The following is a 14,381-nucleotide window of genomic DNA, read 5'->3' as shown; positions in this document are numbered from 1 at the left end:
AGCTGTTCCACCTGGCCTTTGGTTTGGACTCAGTCTGACCCTTATGTTTCCCTCCCCTCATGGTTTTGACTTTTAAAATGAGGCTGCATTTTAAATTGCATTTTAACCTGTATTTTAAATTGTTTTTTGTTTTTGTTTTATTATGTTTTTACGGAAATGTTATTGATGTTAGCCTCCCTGAGCCTGGCTCTGGCCAGGGAGGGCAGGGCAGGGTATAAATAAAATGTATTATTATTATTATTACTGTCAGAAAGTTTTTTTCTGAATGTTTAGTTGGAATCTCCTTTCTTGTAACTTGAAGCCATAGGTTTGAGTCCTACCCTCCAGAGCAGGACAAAACAAGCATGTTCCCTCTTCCATGTGACAGCCCTCAAGATATTTGAAGGTGACTATCACATCTCCTCTCATTCTCCTCTTTTCCAGGCTAAACATACCCACTCCTTCAAGTGCTCCTTCAAGGCTTAGTTCCCAGACTCTCGATCATCTTGGTTGGTCTCCTCTGCACATGTTTGGAACACAATACTCCTAGAACGGCATTAGTTGTTTTTTTACATCACGCTGTTGACTCATGTTCAGCTTGTGGTCTACTGCAAATGGCCTTATGCCCCTCCCTCTCTTTATGTGCTGGGCCCAGGGGTTAACCCGAGCAACGCGGTCCAGGTTCAGTCCTGAATCCAAGGATACCGCGAGGAGTCAGTCCAACAGGGCCAAGGCAAAACACAAGGCAGGAAACCAGGCTAGGTCAGGCACAGGGTCTCAGGCAGGTTCCAGCAAGTAGCAATGTTGCTCCTGCAACCTGGGGTGGGATCCGACAGCCTTTTATCTCTGTTGGGGTAATGGCCAGTCCTGATCCCCCAGTGACTCACCTCCCTGTACTCAGGCCTCTCCTTCTCTCAGACCTTAGTCTCTGCAGCTGGGGAGACATAGGTGGGTTACTAGACCCAGGGGCCGCCTCAGCCTCTTCTGACCCAACTGGTAGTGGAGCAGCTGTATGTGATTGCCCAGCAGAGGGCAATGAGGTAATCCCCGCATCTGGAGCCAGGGCAGGCTCAGGCCCCTGACTCAGCCCAGCTGGTGCTTGTTGCAGGGGAACCTGTGCAGACTGGGGCTCTTCAGAATCAGGCCCCAGACTCGGTTCAGATGCTGCCTGAGACAGAGGATCCGGTGCAGACTGAGTCTCCTCTGGTACCGAGTCTGAGTCCCAGACATATCACACTTTAGTTGGCAGTGGGCATGACTGTACTTGTGTCAACATGTGGTGAGCCAGTCCTGCTGCATCTGCTCATTCTGCCCCTCTTGCTCATTCTGCCCCAAAGCCCAGTCCTGCTGGCACCCACTGTGTAAGTTTGGTTGGCTCTTCCCAGAGGATACACAGAGTGTCCAGGAAGTTTGCCACCCGCAGGAGCTGAACCCACACTGGGCTTGGTAGTGGTAGTGAATGCTTGAAACCAGATTCACTCTGGAAGACACCTGAAGGGAATGTGAGCTTGCCACTTGGCTTACATGTACTCTGCCCCAAGGGTGCTCCAATAGCTATGCCGTTTGAGCGTCTCCAAGCTGGAGTTTAACCTACAACATGTTCTTGACACAAAAGCAGGACAAAACACAGAACATTTGTGGTATGGAAAGTTACAGGATTTCAGCAGGAAGACCATACGCAGCAGGCACTGATTGGAAATGACAACAACAGCAGCAAGAGTATTGTTAGCCCAGAAATGGAAGCAAGAAGAAATTCCGATGAAAGAAGAATGGCAGACAAAATTAATGGACTACACAGAATTGGATAAAATGACAGGAAGGATTCGAAACCTGTGGGACCAGAGTTTCACAGAAGATTGGAAGAAGTTTACGAATTATTTGAAGAGCAACTGTAATCAAGAAATTACGCTAGGAGGACTACAAGAAGTTTTGTAAGGAGAAATAGATGAAATGTTGCAAAGTAGAAAAAGAATAGAGATATTAGTTATGAGATTTAAATGTAATAGGGAAAGTAAGAAATGTATATTAAGTGATTAGATTGGAAAATTTTCAGATGTGATTGATGAAAGTAAAAAAAAATTGTATAAGATGGAAAAGTACGTTTACTTACTGTTGAAAATGATATGTTAAAAAAGTAATAAAAATTTATAGATAAAAAAATGGAAACGAAGCAGAATATCCATCCCAAAGCTTTGGCAGATAAGTACAAATAGCATTGAAAGTGGAATTGTGACTAACCACAAGAAGCACAAATCACCATGAATGCAGAAATAGACTTTTAGAGTTGGCTGGTATCTTAAAGGGGCCGCCAGAGCCACTGTGTAGGGACAACATAGTGGACGCGAGAAGCTGCCTGGCCACAAAACTCACGGGATGTTCCTTGGATCAGTTGGTAACTCTCAGCATTATCTACATCGCAGGGTTGCTGTGAATTTAATATGGGACATCCCTATCCCACCCTTTGTGGGTGCCAAGGGTGCTAAAACATTTTAAAAAGGAGATGGACTAAATGAGGCACTGGAAGGAATAAGAGAACATGAAAGGGGAATATAATGAGGGTTGGAAGGTTGGAAGCAGGAGGTGAAAATAAAAGAGGCTCCTGGACGCTTTTCCCTTCATTTAAGTTCTCTCTGAGTAAGTGGCAGGGTGAATGCACTCTACACATGCTCAGAAACATTTGGTCAGCATTGCTGTATCTATGCCAGAGAACTGTGTTCTTTGGATGAATTCAGTAAATTTATTTTAAATTTAATTAAATTAATTTAATAAACAACTAATATAAAATTAAATAACATTGCACCCCTTTTCATGGCAAGCAGGCCAAAAGTGAGTTCTGTCTGAAATTAAACTCCACAGAGAGTGGGGTGGAGAGAGATTAACAGTATGACTCCCTTCAGGAAAAAGGTTTGTTCTTTTAAAATACAGTAATAATAAAACAAAACAAAGCCACACCTTTCTACACAGTCACGGAGGCTGTGCAGATCGCTTGGCGCTGGAAGGGATGCACTTTGCACGCGCTCCGGTGCCCCCTGTCCTTGGCTGGTAAAATCGGAGGCAGAGGTAGTGGAATGCCCGTGCTTCTCCTCCCCCCGCACCCCGCCAAAGGTGCTAACTCCAATAAAACATTGGGTGGGGGGCAGGTAAGCCTCGCCCCGAATAATCAATCATAAGACGTGGCGCACACAAAACCATTTGAAGGAGACAATGCCCATGAACTTTGGGGTGGGGCTCAAATATGCTCAAATATTTTAGGGGGGCGAAGGCACCTCGCCCTCCCCCCGCTGGCTCCTATGCCCCCCGCTGTCCTTGAGCCCCGGGCGCGGAGCGATGGGCAGAGGCGGAGCCCGGCGGCGAGGCGGAGCTCCGGCTCTTGTCTGGCGCCGCCGCCGCCTCCTCTGGCGCAGTCCGGGCTCGGCTCCGTCGCTCGCTTGCTGTCGCCGCCGCCGCCGTCTGGGCAGCCTCGGCCTCCCGTCCAACCCAGAGGGAGCGATGGGCCCAGCGCTGCTGCTCGCGCTGCTCTCGGGCCTCGGAGCCGCCAAGGTAGGCGATTCGAACCCAGAACCGGCGCCGGAGCATCAGCCCGCCGGGCGGGCAAGATGACCGGGGGGACGCGAGCCACTGGCGGGATGGGCGAGCATCCGCGGAGGGGGCGAGGGGGTCGGATATCGCGCGTGACGGGTGCCGGGTTATCTGGGGACTCCACACCCAGAGGACACGTAGACGAGCCCCCGGCCCTGCGGCTTGGCTTCCTTGCTGGAGCGATCCAGAACCATTGGCTCTGCCGGCACCTTTCTGTAGCGCACCTGCTTTTCTGCCTCTGCGCAGCCAGCCGCGCTCTGGAGGGCGCGCATCTGATTTCTGTAGACGACTGAATAGTCGTCGTTGGCAGCCCAGGGAGAAAGGAGACGCGGGAGGGGGGCACCCAAGAGCCCAATTAATGGGGCACTGTGGGGATGGGGGGGGATGAGAAGCGTTCTTCATCTAAATGATGGTGATCTGGAATAAGGATGCTCTCCAAACTGTGCAGGACATCTGGCAATCTGCGTGTGTTTCTGTGCTGGGAAGCAAAAAACAGCGAGTCATTTGTGCATCTTTTTCGCCCCCCCCCCCGATCAAAGAAAAGGGGGCGCTCGTGTGTTTTTGTGCGTGTGCTTGTGACTCATGCCTGTTCCCTCTGTGAGCAACTGGGGGCTTTCGTGGGTGGAAAGGTAAAGGATGCGTTACGAATTCAGCTCCATCGTTTCCAAGAATTACGCACAGCAGAAGAAGCGTGTGCATGTGTGCAAAGGGCCGAGCGAGTGCTGGGGGCGTTGCTGTGTACCAAGTGTGGGTGCGCGGGACTAAGGATGAGCTAAGGGTGTGGGGCTTTTGTGGAAAGGGTGTGACGGGTCCAAGCCAAGTTGCGGGGTGTGTCTGTGCGTGTGATATCCGAGTGGGCAGATGGGTCGCAAAAGAAGTACACCGTTATTTTTGCACCTGTTATCCATCTGTATAAGACGGAGTGTGTGTGTGTGTGTGTGTAAAAGGAGGTGCAAAGTGAGGGGTACTGAAATACATGCCATGTACTATTCGTTTTAAAAAATAATTCAGGGCATGTATTTTGGGGCATTTTATTGAACAAAATTCATATACTAATTGATTGTCAATAGAGCCTCTAAACGAGTTGCAGAACAATAAAACCAGCATTAAAATTAAAACATTTTTTTAAATGCCAATAAAAGACAAGAGTTGAAAGCAGGAATAAAAACATATATCAAAGAATACTTAAAATCTGCAATAAACTGGAAACATATTAAGGTACAATTTTCATTGATGGTATTTTGTGTCAGTGGCCTGTCTGCTGTGCGCTGCCACCCATCTCAACTGTAGGAGTCTTGACTCCTTATTAAGGGGCAGGAGTAGTTTGAGCAAAGTCAGAGGCAGATTGGATGTTGCTGGGCTTTTGTACATATGTAGAATGTGTGTTTGAGGTGGGAGAGGCTGAAGGGATCCCCCCTTAGCTCAGGAGAGCCTCACAACCACCAAAGTGATTTCTCAGTGTACCCAAACCAACCAGGCTTCCCAGCATCCGTCGTCCTGGTGGTTGTGACTAACTCTGCAGGAAGACTGCGGAGGACCTTCCACCGTGACACATCCTCAAGGGCTTCTGTGCACATCCTTGCAGAGATGTCTGGCCTTACTTAGTCTGGTCCATCTGCCTCCTCTACTGGCGGATCTCCCTTGACCCCATTTCCAGAGGGTCTTTCAGCTCCTGAATCTTGATTACGGCTCAAGTAAATTTCTCCATTTGGGTAGGCATTAGTCAGAGGAAGTTTGGTTACTGGTCCCCAGATGTGAGATGGGCGCATGGTGCAAATTGATATGTTAATAATAACAATGATATTAATCATCATTAATGATTAGTAATGCCCTGAAATTTGGCTGCTGTTAGTTATGTAGATATGGCTTATATATGAAGGACATGTGGTGATTTGCAATAACCAATTTGCAGTTTGGGAAAGAGTGTGGCTGGTATAGATCGTATTTGTGTGTGTTGGGCTGGTAGGTCAGAACTTGGAAACAGGCTTCTGTCTATGTGTGTGGTACACACACACACACACACACACACACACACAAATTCAGACTTTGTTGTTCTGTCTTCATCAAAGCCTTTTTACAAATGTGAAGAAAAATAGAAAAATGGACGTGATTCTAACCAATTATACCATCTGGAGATGCAGAAATATAAACACCTACATCTACAAAGGGAGAAGCAAAAATGCTATACTATGGCAGTCAAGAGGCAAAATAGTTTATTGTGACGTGAGCTTTTCGGTCCCTACAACTGGTTCTGCGAATATCTACTGCGAATGATACAATAAACCAGTTAGTTGCCTCACCAGAAAACCATCTCATTTTCTGTCCTTTGGCTGTTTCGGACTTATTGCAGTTCCCACAAATCTGACAAAAATCCAGAGTGAAACCAAGGAGAAAAATCTGGAAAGAGTCTAATAGAACGGGCTCGGGCATAGTCTAGTTTTCTGGGTTGGCTTTTTTATTTTTATTTTTTTATTTTTTTTAAGTCTCTAGCTGATGTTCTTCTAGACGTCAGAGCAGGAAATGTGCAGGCAGTTTTCGGCTCAATTACTCACTCAAAATTAAATCTGCCTCTGCTTGTAGTATTCACCCCCCATGCCTTCCCTAGCCATGAAGCTCACTGAGTAATGCTTGATAATTCAGCATGCAGTGGTACCTCTGGTTGCGAATGGGATCCATTCCAGAGGCCCGTTCGCAACATGAAAAGCCCGCAACCTGAAGTGCTGTATCTGTGCAGGTGCGTGGCATGATTTGGCACTTGTGCACATGCGCGAAGTGTGATTTTGTGCTACAATAATAATAATAATAATAATAATAATAATAATAATAATAATAATTTATTATTTATACCCCGCCCATCTGGCTGGGTCTCCCCAGCCACCCTGGGCAGCTTCCAACAAAGTATGAAAATACAGTGGTCTGTGGGGTTTTTTAATGTATTTTTATTAAAGATTTTCTTGATTTACAAAGGTATGTGCAAAGTCTCTCTCTCGTATTTTTGTTTTCCACGTAACAACTTTTTTTTTTTACAAATCGGTTTCATTTGTTGAGACATTAGGAAGAATAGGGGGAAAGAGGTGAAGGGGGGAAATATGAGTGGGGGTGGGGTCGGGGGGTGAATACAGTGGTCTGTTAAACATTAAAAGCTTCCCTAAACAGGGCTGCCTTCAGATGCGCTTGCTGTGCGCGCGCGAGCGGCGAAACCCGGAAGTAACCCTTTCCGGTACTTCTGGGTCACTGTGGGCGGGACGCAACCTGAAAAAACATTCCAAGATGTTTTGCTGCTGGAGGCAGAACAGCAAATGACACCTGCAGCTCCAAAAGTCAAGGTGCATCGTGAGCAAGACTGACTGAGTTAGAATCCTAGAATGGTGGAGCTGGAAGGGACTCTGAGGGTCATCTAGCCCAACCCCCAGCAAAGCAGCAATCTCAGCTAAAGCATCCCTGACAGATGGCCACCCAGCCTCTCATTGAAAATCTCCAAGGGAGGAGAGTCTGCTGCCACCCAAGGGAGACCATTACATCACTGAACAGCTCTTACTGTCAGAAAGTTCTTCCTAATGTTTAGGTGGGATCTCCTTTCTTGTAACTTGAATCCGTTGCTTTGGGTCCTGCCCTCTGGAGCAGGAGAAAATAAGCTTGTTTTATGGCACCTGAGGCATAAAATCCCACAAATTCGTTTCCCTGGGAATCGAAAAAATGCAATGACAATAAATTCAATAACCATTTGCTGTTCTTTTGGGACACTCAGAATGATCTTCCTGCGGCAGTTACCTCAACACTGTGTCCTGCCAGGACCTTGTTGGTTTCGTTTCAAAGGCTAAGCGTTTCCCCTTGCTAAAACCAATAAGGTCACATCCACACGATAGATTTAAAGCACATGGCTTCCTCCAAAGGACCCTGGGAACTGTAGTTTGTTAAGGGTACTGGGAATGGTAGCGCCATGTGGGATAAACTAGTTTCCAGAATTGCTTGGGGGAAACCAGGACTGTCAAAACCATTGTAAATTTGCTTTAAATGTATGGTGTGGATGTTACCTAAGATGTAAAAGTGCTTTGTTTTCGATTGAATTGTGCCCTTTACCATTTTTGTTTTCACTTTAATTCTTAAGTTACTTTAAACATATCAAATGGCTTTTTCGTACTTCGCTGTTGTTGTAAACAAAATCGGCCCTTCTTCCCTTATGTCCTGTCTGCCAGGTTATCTGATAATGCCTTATCTGATTGCCTTTCCTGGTAGTCTGGCCATTCCTTTGAGATGGTGATTACCCAATTCCTGAGACAATGGGAAGGTTCCCTCACCCCCTCCCTCCTTGCAGAGAAAACATTTGGTCAGTTTGGGAGTCAAAATGGTTTCAGGCCAGTCTTCCTGTGCTGCTCCAGACGTGTGGTCCACATATCTATGTACGCGCTTGGTTGCTACATTTATCAACATTTATTATACAGTGGTACCTCTAGATGCGAACGGGATCTGTTCCGGAGCCCCGTTCGCATCCAGAAGTGAACGCAACCCACGTCTGCACGTGTGTGGGTCGCGATTTGCCGCTTCCGCGCATGCATGTGATGTCATTTTGACCGTCTGCACATGCGCGAGCGGTGGAACCTGGAAGTAACACGCTCTGTTACTTCCGGGTCGCCGCAGCGCACAACCTGAAAATACTTATCCCAAAGCTACTTCAACCCAAGGTATGACTGTATATATAAGACCTTAAATTTTTTATTACACTGTTCCATATTGATGTACGATGGCCCACACCACGAAATGCCCAGCGACTGGCTTGCTGTGGGGCAGAGGTGGTATCGCGTCCCCCTCCCTGCGATTGCTGCCAGCCTGACTTCTGACCTTTCCTTAAAATTCAGCTTTCAATCTTTCCCCCTGTTTCTTACAGCCTCTCCCCACCACGGGGGGCTCCCATGGAGGGCTGAACCACAACTTACCTGGGGGAGCCCGAAGGGTTCGGCGGGAGCTGCAGGGAGTGCCCTACGAAGCGGTCGAGTCTGCATTGGCCAATGAGGTGTATTACCCCGAACTCGTCCGGCTGGCAGCGCTGGAGAGAGCCATGTCGTCCCCTGGTGGTCAGCTGCAGGAAGAGCACCTCGCCCAAGCCTTAGAGAGAGCCATGGCCGCCTCCGGTAACCAACTGCAAGATGACCGCTTGGCCCAGGCGCTAGAGAGAGCGGTGGCACCGCCCGGGAACCAGTTCCAACCAGACGAACGCTTGGCCCTCGCTCTGCAGCGCCTCCTTCAGGACGGGCATCGCCGGGACCAGGAGTCTGCCTATCTGGCCAACTTGCTCAGGCTTTGGGAAGAAGCAAAGGGGGCCCCGTTGTACCCAGAGTATGATGAGACCGGCTTAGCAGGCAACTCCTTCCCACCTCAAACACAGCGCAATCGCCACTGGGTCCCAGAAGGAGGATTTGAACCCCAAGAGGAGCTGGGAGGGGAGGAAGAACCCACTGGGGAGATGGACCCAGAGATGCTGAGGTAGCTGGAATGGGGTCCCATTTCTGAGCTAGGGCTCAGCCCCAGAACCTGTTTGGAATGTCATTCTCAGCTGTGTAACACAGGAAGCAAGAAAGAAGGGAGTGCCTATGACATAGCTGTCAACTTTTCCCTTTTTTGAAGGGAAATTCCCTTATTCCGAATAGGATTCCTCGCAAGAAAAGGGGAAAGTTGACAGCTATGGCCTAGGAGCATGTGCAGAATGCCCACACATTGTCCTCCATCGCAGAATAAACTCAGGCTGCCTTCGTACACCTGTCTTTTTATATAGAATATATAATTAAAATAACAAGGTAGTACATTCGAGGAAACAGTTAATGGAACAGGAAGTGGTACATAAGAAATTTCAGTAGCAGTTTATATTTTCACCAGAATCAAGCAGTAAAGCGTTTTCCTGGTTTCAGGTTTGGGGCTATGTATGCGTGACTATCTCCACCTTTTTTTTTTTAAATAATGCGTATAGAAAAGTAGCTTGTCGTGGAGAAGAGTTCACCCAGCCCTCTCACTGGCAGGCTCTTTGTCCAAATGCAGGGAGTTTGTTTTGCAAGAGGAACTCATTCAGCAATGCAAACCCTCACCTGCAATGGTGTGATCCAGTAAGGACGTTCCATCTTTTGTATGATGAGCTGGCTTTTTGGAGTATACAAATAATTATCAAATAATTCAAGAAGATTCAAACAATGCTTTGGAAATGCATGGTTTTAAACAACTTGTGCAGCCTGCCCCTGCTACACGCACATGGGGAAAAAAGAGCAAGATTGCTAGGCTGAAGAGCAAGGCATGGGCTCCAGCACTTTTACATTTTTAAAGAAAAAGACAGCCTAGGAAATATTCAGTGTAGAAAATCTGGGCCCTAGAACTGCCTTCTTCAGCCTGAGGTCCTCCTGAGGACCTGGACCTGGACCTCTTTCCTGACTGCTGGCCATGCTAGCGGGAGCTGATGAGAATTGTAGTTCAAAGCATCTGAAAGATGCTGCTGGGCCCAACAGCCCCTCCCCCACCTGGATATTCCAGGTAGATCCCCAGATTTGCATCTGGCGGCTTACATGCAGGTGGAATTCTTGAATTTTAATTAGTGCACTGCGCAGTCACTAATTTCTTAGTAAGGAGGGAACCTGCTTCACTTTAGGTAGATTTTGGCATGTAATAATTTTAGTAAAATGTAATAAAACTATGATATATAGCAATATAGGACGCAGGTGGCGCTGTGGGTTAAACCACAGAGCCTAGGACTTGCTGATCAGAAGGCTGGCGGTTCGAATCCCCGTGATGGGGTGAGCACCCGTTGCTCAGTCCCAGCTCCTGCCAACCTAGCAGTTTGAAAGCACGTCAAAATGCAAGTAGATAAAGCTCCCGTTGCTTGGTCCCTGCTCCTGCCAACCTAGCAGTTCAAAAGCACGTCAAAGTGCAAGTAGATAAATAGGTACCACTCCGGTGGGAAGGTAAACGGCGTTTCCGTGCGCTGCTCTGGTTTGCCAGAAGTGGCTTAGTCATGCTGGCCACATGACCCGGAAGCTGTACGCCGGCTCCCTCGGCCAGTAAAGCAAGATGAGTGCCGCAACCCCAGAGTCGGCCACGACTGGACCTAATGGTCAGGGGTCCCTTTACTTTTACCTATATAGCATTATAGGCTGTCTGGGTTGCATCCAATGCTGTCCATCCATTCGTGAAGGGCTAGTTGATGCAGCAGAGGCACCTTCTGTGAGTGCAAAAGAGAGGGAGGAATTTCTCCTTTCTCCTACAGCTCCCTGCATTGCCTTCCATGCTATTCCAGAGGAACTGGAGCATACCGTATTTTTCGCTCTATAAGACGCACTTTTTCCCTCCTAAAAAGTAAGGGGAAATGTGTGCGCATCTTATGGAGCGAATGCAGGCTGCGCAGCTATCCCAGAAGCCAGAACAGCAAGAGGGATAGCTGCTTTTGCGATCCCTCTTGCTGTTCTGGCTTCAGGGAAAGCAACACAATGCCTCTTCAGGGCAGCGGGAAGAATGCTCCCCCCACCCTGAAGAGGTTTCAGAATATATTTTTTCTTGTTTTCCTCCTCCAAAAACTAGGTGCGTCTTATGGTCTGGTGCGTCATATAGAGTGAAAAATACAAAATTTGTGTGTGTGTGTGCAGAGGTCTGGAGAAGGATCGCAGGAGGAGCAGTAGACATTGTCTGTTCGCCATGCCCCCTGGATCAAGGGCTGAGTCCAAGTGCTTGCATTTCTCTGTTTGCTACCTTAAGGGAACCTTTTCCTACATTGGCTTGGCTGGTGAGGAACGCTTGTCTATCAGCTGTAGAACCGCAGTGAGCCAGAGAGTATTGTGGGGCACGAACAATGGGAGATGTTCACTGCGGGGGCAAACTGTTTTCCCTGGAAGTCTGGACACCAGTATTGACATTGTCAGTAAGAAATCTCGGATAAGCTTTCAACTTATCTAAGAAGCCATTATCCTAGGGTATGGAGAAGGGGAAGACTATTCCAAGGAAGAGAAAAATCCAGGTGTTACCTCTGGGAAATCTATTCCCCCCCCCAAAATGTTTTATTGATTTTCCACATTTATCACAAAAATGACCTAACAAAACACACAACAAAGAAAAACACATTACACTACAATAAACTAAACACAAAGAAAAAATATTTCTTCAAATACCTAATTCTCATTACATTGATAACTGACTTCCTCGAACCCCCTCTTACTGAATCTCATTATATCACCTGTATAGAAGGTCTCCAAATTCATATTTCTACTGATATTAACTCCTTTCATTTACTAACCTCTTCTCCTTTATTAATTTTCAAATCCTTAGTATTTACTACCACATATTCCTATTCTACCCCTAAGCCTATTTATCATTTCCAAGAATTTTCTATTTATTTTACATCACAATATTTAGCTAAATATTCTTTAAATTTCTTCCAATCCTCTTGTGTCTCCTCTTCTTTCTTGTCGCGGATTCTTCCAGTCAGTTTGGCCAGCTCCAAAAAATCCAACATCTTCATCTGCCACTCTTCTATTGTTGATATTTCTTGCGATTTCCAGTTTTTGGCTAATAAAAGTCTTGCCATTGTAGTGGCATACAAAACCAGTCCAACATCTTTTTGGGGGCATTTCCACTCCTAGTACCTCTGGGAAATCTAGAAGAGCAGACCCCATACTAACCAATCCATGTCTGGGAGTTTCAGTGGCATCACTGGGTTCTGTCAACGAAAGTGGGGTTTAGTGGGAAAGGCAAGTATGGAAGGGTATACTTGTATGCCATCAGAAATTGCAATTTCAGTCTCCAGCCTTTTTGGGGAGAGGGGAGATGGCAGGCAACTTTATGAGTCAAGGCCTATCCTTGGCTCCCGCAAAGGATTGTGGGAAAAGGCGGAGAGCGCTCCTTCGTTCGACTCACCTTTTTCTCTTGCTCTTCTTTGCAGATACCTGGTTGGCCGGATCCTGGCAGGAGCGGGCACCCTGACCCCCCAGCGTTTCCCAGTGCCTCCCCGGCGCCTGCGGCGTGCCATCTTTGACGGAGGGGACCTACCTGAGCCCCCCAATCTTCTGCGGGTCAAACGACTAGGTGGGGAGGCCAGGGGGGAGCCCCAGCTGCAACGGGTCAAGCGGACAGAAGGGGAAGGGGCCGGTGGGAGGAGGGGGGTTTCTGGGGGGATGCAGAGGCTTCGGTATCTGCCTGAATAGGAGGAATTGGCATAAATAAAGATTGGGGGAGCCACCTCGCCCCTGCCCCCCACCTCTCTGGCAGTCTCTGAATGTCAGTGGACTGTGACACCTCGTGTTTGTTCCTGCCTCTTTTCTGCCTTGTGACCCCAAATTACTGAGGAGGAAGGGGGAGCCTTGCACTGGGCTCCCCAAATCCCAGTTCTGCTATTGTATGGGGAGGGGCTCTTTTCCCCGCTAACCTTCTGGGCGTCCTGATAGAAAGCTGCAGTTTGATGGTGATCATCTCTCCCATGTCAAACGCAGAGCTGGGGGCCATCTTGGCTAAAAAAAATATTTAAAAGTGGCTCAAATTACCCCCACCCACCCTGATTTTCCTTCTGCCTTAATAGTCCCGTTACCTCAGCCCTGTCTCTCATCCCTTGCTCCTCCCTTGGCCCACCAGAGTTTCCACCTGCTTGTGTATGTCCGGTTTGTAAGATGCCTTGTGTTCACCCACATTCACGTTACACAAAGACATATGCGCCTTCTTGCTGATTTGTCGCCCTGTTTGATCCTGCTTGTGGCCAGAGTTTTTGGTGTTGATGAATTAATAAAGAGCCCACCAGGTATTTTAATGTAGCGCTGACGTCATTGGTGTCATCTTCTCAAACCTTTTTCAAATACCCTTCACTCTCTTGAACTATGGAGCCCAGAGGTTCAAGTCTCAACGCCCTTGGGAACTTTTTACAGGGCAGGCTTGAGGCAACTCAAAACTTTTGTCCAGTCTCAAAGTTTCTCATCTGTAAAACAGGTAAAATATTTACCGCTTTGGAGGGTTCCAATGAGAATGAATAAGATAAATGATTTTCAAAGCCTATGAAAACAGTGATAGAAATAACTAATAACCAAGGATGAAGAAGAAGAGGAGTTTGGATTTGATATCCCACTTTATCACTACCCTAAGGAGTCTCAAAGCGGCTAATGTTCTCCTTTCCCTTCCTCCCCCACAACAAACACTCTGTGAGGTGAGTGGGGCTGAGAGACTTCAGAGAAGTATGACAAGGTCACCCAGCAGCTGCATGTGGAGGAGCAGGGAATCGAACTCGGTTCACCAGATTACGAGTCCACTGCTCTTAACCACTACACCACGCTGGATCTCGATGTCCCGAGGCATCCTGTCCTGTGTTTGTCACAACCAGTGCTGTTTGTTCTCCTGAAGTTTGGCTCCCACTGAAACCTCACTTGTTCATTTCACTGTCCCCTATTGCACAAAACTGAAAAAATAAATTACACAGCTGACGGCATAATTGCATCATTAATTTCAGTGGAATGGGGGGGGGGAATCAAAAACTATGTAGAAAATAAGGTTGATGGTTCACACAATGATCAGGAACTAAAAAAGGGGGGTGGACTTCAACACAGTGCTAAATGTAAAAGTGTGTGTGTGTGTGTGTGTGCGCGCGCGCGCGCTTGGGGGTGGGGGCTGGTAACAAGATCTACTTGGGTTTCCCCCCAACCCTCCAGAGAAGATTTAGCGGTGGGATGGAAGTCCTGCTGCACCAACAGACCTTGTTCAGCAAATGCAGCAACTTCGTTGAATCCCACCCACTGATAGAAAAGATATATTTGCTCACACGATTTCCGTTCCTGACTTGGACAAACATGCAGCCTGCAGCAATTTCTGCTTCCGCT

General features: G+C 47.5%; 1 protein-coding gene across 1 annotated transcript; it reads left to right on the top strand.

Annotated features, from left to right (window-relative positions):
• Positions 1-3,359: 3,359 nt before the first annotated feature.
• PCSK1N (proprotein convertase subtilisin/kexin type 1 inhibitor) lies at positions 3,360-13,328 on the top strand. The gene is made up of 3 exons (XM_053371052.1): positions 3,360-3,519; positions 8,444-9,039; positions 12,467-13,328. Exons 1-3 carry the CDS (start codon positions 3,469-3,471, stop codon positions 12,726-12,728), a joined length of 909 nt encoding a protein of 302 aa, XP_053227027.1. The 5' UTR covers positions 3,360-3,468; the 3' UTR covers positions 12,729-13,328.
• Positions 13,329-14,381: the final 1,053 nt, after the last annotated feature.

Source organism: Podarcis raffonei, chromosome 17 (assembly GCF_027172205.1).
Source record: "Podarcis raffonei isolate rPodRaf1 chromosome 17, rPodRaf1.pri, whole genome shotgun sequence".
NCBI lineage: Eukaryota > Metazoa > Chordata > Lepidosauria > Squamata > Lacertidae > Podarcis > Podarcis raffonei.
The sequence above is the reverse complement of the archived record's forward strand: the minus strand, read 5'-3'. Positions and strand labels throughout refer to the sequence as shown.

Excerpts from the sequence above, each read along its gene's own strand:
- PCSK1N (XM_053371052.1), top strand. The coding sequence starts at position 3,469 with ATGGGCCCAGCGCTGCTGCTCGCGCTGCTCTCGGGCCTCGGAGCCGCC. Across the intron at positions 3,520-8,443 it reads CGGGCCTCGGAGCCGCCAAG|CCTCTCCCCACCACGGGGGG; the intron begins GTAGGCGATTCG and ends TGTTTCTTACAG. Across the intron at positions 9,040-12,466 it reads ATGGACCCAGAGATGCTGAG|ATACCTGGTTGGCCGGATCC; the intron begins GTAGCTGGAATG and ends TCTTCTTTGCAG.